Source organism: Dendrobium catenatum, unplaced genomic scaffold (genome assembly GCF_001605985.2).
Source record: "Dendrobium catenatum unplaced genomic scaffold, ASM160598v2 fragScaff_scaffold_1417, whole genome shotgun sequence".
Taxonomy (NCBI): Eukaryota; Viridiplantae; Streptophyta; class Magnoliopsida; order Asparagales; family Orchidaceae; genus Dendrobium; species Dendrobium catenatum.
The window spans coordinates 1,154,551-1,159,231 of NW_021319879.1; the positions used below are offsets into that span (position 1 = coordinate 1,154,551).

Genomic DNA, 4,681 nt, shown 5'->3' on the forward strand with positions numbered 1-4,681 from the left:
TGTTAAGGCAATATGCATCTATATTGATGTGTGTATGGATATCAGATATCCCTGATTGAAGGGATCAAAGCAGTGTGCCATGTTAGTTGTTTGGCGACACACTTATAGTGTCAATTGAGTGGATGCTTGATGATGATCATGTTATAATCTTTCTTTGAAGAAGAAGTTGTAGGAGATGCTTCAATATACAATAGAGAATAAGTCAATAGAATCCATCAATGATATTTGACATTTTTGAAGTTGCTTGTTTCTTGATGACATTAACTTGTATGGATTATTTTGTAGTAACTTTAATTTCAACTTCTTGCCAAAATGAATGTATACTTGAACCTAATGTCAAATTTCTATAACTTCAATGATATTGTATAAAAAATTGAGATTATTATATGAGCTTGATGCTTGTTTTTCATTTGAAATGAACATGTCCTCTAAAGAAAAATTAAGTTGTTTATGCATCTATGAGACGTGCTTTGATATATTGCTCCATGTGTTTTTTTTTAGGCTTTCTAGTCTACTAAGGTCTTCATATGAGTGATGACTTTATCAACTACATACTCTCATATAGTCTTTCAAGTGAGGACCTTATTCATTACTAGTTTTCCTTAATTTGAGGATATATTATGGAGAGATCTTCAGAAATAATTAATATTAGGGAGAGATCATGGACAGTTTATTTGGTATTTGAATGTCTAAGTGATATCAAAAATTGACGATCTTAGGCTCGATGGATTTGTTTTGTCGAGCCACTCGATTCGACTATAAAGCATGTCATGTTCGGAAACCGTTTGGTAATCCAAATTATGATTTAAACCTTTTTGAATGTGCTTCCGATCTTCGATTTGGACCCATTTGGGCTCGAATTGAGTCAAATTTGGTGTCGTTGGGTTTGTATTCTTGAGACGTTTAGTTCAACTATAAGTTTGCTGAAATCGGAGTTCAAATGATCCTTGATTTAATTTTGGGATTTTTACATACATACCACTTTATAACATATGTATTACATATTTAACACCTAATTCATAAATATTACATTAATACCACCTATTCTCTATTTTTATAACAAAATCACCACTCCGTTTTCACTCCGTTTTTTTTTTGTCAATCACTGTAAGCCTCTCTTTACTGCAATTTTTTTGTGCTCTCTCTTTTTTGGTTATCATTTTTTCAGGAAGTCTGTACTGAATGTGAGTATCATTAACTTCCGTTTTTTGGGTGCTGCTGCAGTGCAGCCCACTTTTATTTTCTGCATTTTTTGTAATGATAGAAAAAAGGTCCACCAGCTCGTAGGTTTTAATTTTCTTTTTGATTGTAGCTCGTCTAAGCGTAGTGAGCTGGAGGACCTTTCTAAGGACCTTGTAACCCTTTATTTTAGATCAACACGTAGGCCCATTCTGTGGGTTTAAATTACAAAAAAAAAAAAATGTATACTGTATAGTACACGAACTTTTCTATATTTTATTTTCTATATGGAAAATGGTGAGAAAATACAAAAATTGCTTTTTTTTGTTATAGTTTGTATTTTAAAATGAGTGGCTTTTTTTTTGGTTAAAACCCACAGTGGGCCTACGCGTTAATTATCAAAATAAAGGTTACAAAGTCTTTAGAAGGGACCTCCAGCTCGCTATGGCTCGAAAGAGCTACAAAAAAATCAAAATAAAACCTAAAAGCCGGTGGTCCATTTTTCTACGATTACAAAATAAATAAAAGCAAAAACAAGGGCTGCAAGAGGACAGCACCCAAAAAAGGAAGAGCAGATTGATCCCGTTCAGCACACTCTTCCTGCCAAAAAAATAAGTAAACCTCAAAAGACTCTGATGACTATTAGCCTTGAGAATATTGCAATCTTTGATCTTCCACAAATCAGAGTACAAATGCCTGCAAAAACAACTCCAAAGGATAATATTAATAAAGTAGTACTTAAAACATCTTTTGATCCAAAATTTATAAATATCATTAAACATCTTGGTACTAGAAAACTACATTAAAATCCTCAGCTGCTGCATCAACACATTATCATAAGTAGGTTCCAATATCATATCCGGTTTATGAAGAAGAAAAAACCTCCTACACCAAATCGCACTAGTCCACTCCAGAATTAACATCAACATAAGGCTCTGTATCCTAGTAACATGAAATTTATAGGCAATACAATAAAAATGAACAGTGAAACCAATAGAAGAACCTACAAGAGTATGCCTGATCTTCAGCTTGACAGAAAAAAGGAACCACCAAAAAAAAGCCCACGGGAACCCGAACCACGGAAACAGCAAACCCCCAGCAAACAACCCAAGCAAAGATCTCCAGCTCAAACACAGGAACCAGCATACAAAAAAGTAGATAAACAGACAGACAAACATAGCAACTAAGCATGGCGGATGTATGGTAACCCGTTTTTGTCAAGAATAATCATTCCTTTAAGAGGAATAGGAAGATTAAACACATGATGCTCCAGAAAAAATTTTTAATAAGAATTTTTTTATTTTTATGAATTAACAAAAACCTAAAATGTCTATTAATGTCCGAAATATTGTTGACATAATTTTTGTCCGAATAAAATTGAACCGAGCTCAAAAAATAAATAGTAAATAAAAATTATCAAAATCCCAAACCCTTTTCAGTTAATTAAAAAACAAAAGAATTAAATTAGCTGCAATTATCCCTAATTAACAACAATAATCTTAATTAACCCTAAACAAAACAATTCGACTGCCGATCATTTGCTACAATAACTATCCCCAAACAAAAGAACCTTCAAAACCGAAAGCGGCCCTCCCCGGCCGGCCTCGGCCGGAACCACCGCTGTCCTGCACAGCGGACAACTGAGCCGGCCGAGGTCCAACCACCGGTCCATGCAATCCACATGGAATGCATGGCAACAGTTCTTAAGCTCCCGAACCTGGTCACTCGCCTCCATGAACTGAAGGCAGATTGCACACTCCGTCGTCGGAGATTTTTCTTTCTTCTTGAGGAAGCTCTTGTAGTCAACAACAGGCAGCTTCCTCTTAAGAGACTCGGCAGTGGAGTCCATGGAGATGTTGAGGGACAAGAACAGGAGCTCCTGGTTCTCCCATGGCGTCGGCTCCGTTTCAAAGGATGGGTTCAGGCCGATGCGATAGAGGAGGAAACAGAAGGTGTATTGGAAAAGGTCGAGGAGGTAGAGGAAGGTGATGACTGGTTTGGGAATCATTATGAGAGGAAGTAGAAAAGCTTGGTTAGGTAGCTATTAATGGCTATCAAGCAAGCCTTATATAAGAGCTGGCTGAAGAAGGAAAGAGAAGAACGATGACTTTGTGTTTGGTCAAATTTCACCATTTCCTTTCTTTCTCAGAAGCTGCTTTTTTATGGTTGTTATAGAAAGAACAAAACTATTGAAAATATTTTGAGAAGAAATTAGGTGAGAATTCAAAGAATTTTTTAATCGTAAGATAAATTTTATTAATGAATATCCGAAAAAGAATAATAATTGATACTGAGCCGGCTGTTCGGATTTGTTTCAAGTTGAACTTTTTTACTTTCTCGGTGGTTTCCTTAACGAATATTTTTCTCCGCTTTGTTCACTAAAAAACGGCCCTTGGTTTTTAAAAATGGCTTCCTTCTTCTTTTTTTTAGGGGAATACTAATTTATACAATTATACTGAGCCGGCTGTTCGGATTTGCTTCAAGTTGAACCTTTTTACTTTCTCTGTGGTTTCCGTAACGTATATTTTTCTCCGCTTTGTTTACTAAAAAACGGCTCTTAGTGTAGAAACTCATAATCTGAGCTCTTGACTCAAGAAAGTAAAGATGAAGAAGACAGTTAAATGAAATTAAACTATATTATTTTTATGTTACTTTACAGTACAAACTAGCCAACTATATATAGCCTAGGCACAGGGCCTTTACACGTGTGAAGAGAGTATTGGTAGACAAGATAAATAATAGAAATAATATATATTTATGTGTTCTAATATTCCCCCTCAAGCTAACATTTAGGTTGAATTGTTAGTTTGGAACGCAGAGTCTTGAAGCGTTGAGTAGCCAATGGTTTTGTAAAGATGTCCGCAATTTGGTCGACGGAACTGATCGGAAGAAGACGAATAGTCCCAGTTTGAATATGCTCCCGAATAAATCTCTGATCAATCTCAATATGCTTTGTTCTGGCGTGAAAAACTGGATTATTTGCTAATGCGATAGTAGAGGTGTTGTCACAGTAGATATCCACTGGCGGAGAGTGATGAATACGAAACTCGGCGAGAAGCTTTTTGAGCCAGATTACGTCGGCCGTTGCCGATGCCAAAGCCCGGTATTCCGACTCAGTGGAAGAGCGAGATACCGTTGACTGTTTCTTCACTGTCCATGAAACCAGGTTATCTCCGAGAAACGAGCAGAAACCAGAGGTAGACTTTCGGGTGACGGGATCAGATGCCCAGTCGGCGTCTGAGTATGTGTGGAGAATCAAACTGGAACGAGTAATTGGAAGACCAAATTCCAGTGTGCCTTTAATGTACCGAATCATTTTTTTTAACATAGCTGTATGAGATGGAGCTGGATCATGCATATGCTGAGATAGCATATTGACTGTGAATGCAATGTCTGGACGCGTCAAGGTGAGATATTGCAGAGAACCTATGATTTTCCGATAGTTGAGTGCAGTAAAGCAGGGTTGTTCGTCATCCATCTGCACTGGAAGTTTTGTTGCAGA

The 4,681-nt window shown here is 36.7% G+C and overlaps 1 protein-coding gene across 1 annotated transcript; it reads right to left on the reverse strand.

Moving 5' to 3' along the window:
* Positions 1-2,079: 2,079 nt before the first annotated feature.
* On the reverse strand, positions 2,080-3,187 carry LOC110111590 (E3 ubiquitin-protein ligase RHA1B-like). Its single transcript, XM_020843521.2, has 3 exons — positions 2,750-3,187; positions 2,197-2,304; positions 2,080-2,121 (listed from the first exon to the last, which is right to left on the reverse strand). The coding sequence occupies exons 1-3, from the start codon at positions 3,185-3,187 to the stop codon at positions 2,080-2,082; spliced, it is 588 nt and encodes a 195-aa protein (XP_020699180.2).
* Between the last annotated feature and the right edge of the window lie 1,494 nt (positions 3,188-4,681).

Bases quoted from the DNA above. Each gene is read 5' to 3' on its own strand.
- LOC110111590 (XM_020843521.2), bottom strand. From the start codon at position 3,187: ATGATTCCCAAACCAGTCATCACCTTCCTCTACCTCCTCGACCTTTTC. The intron at 2,305-2,749 runs GTTCTTTTGTTT...CCTGTGTTTGAG, and splicing joins GGCCGCTTTCGGTTTTGAAG to CTGGAGATCTTTGCTTGGGT. The intron at 2,122-2,196 runs GCATACTCTTGT...TCATGTTACTAG, and splicing joins TCTGTCAAGCTGAAGATCAG to GATACAGAGCCTTATGTTGA.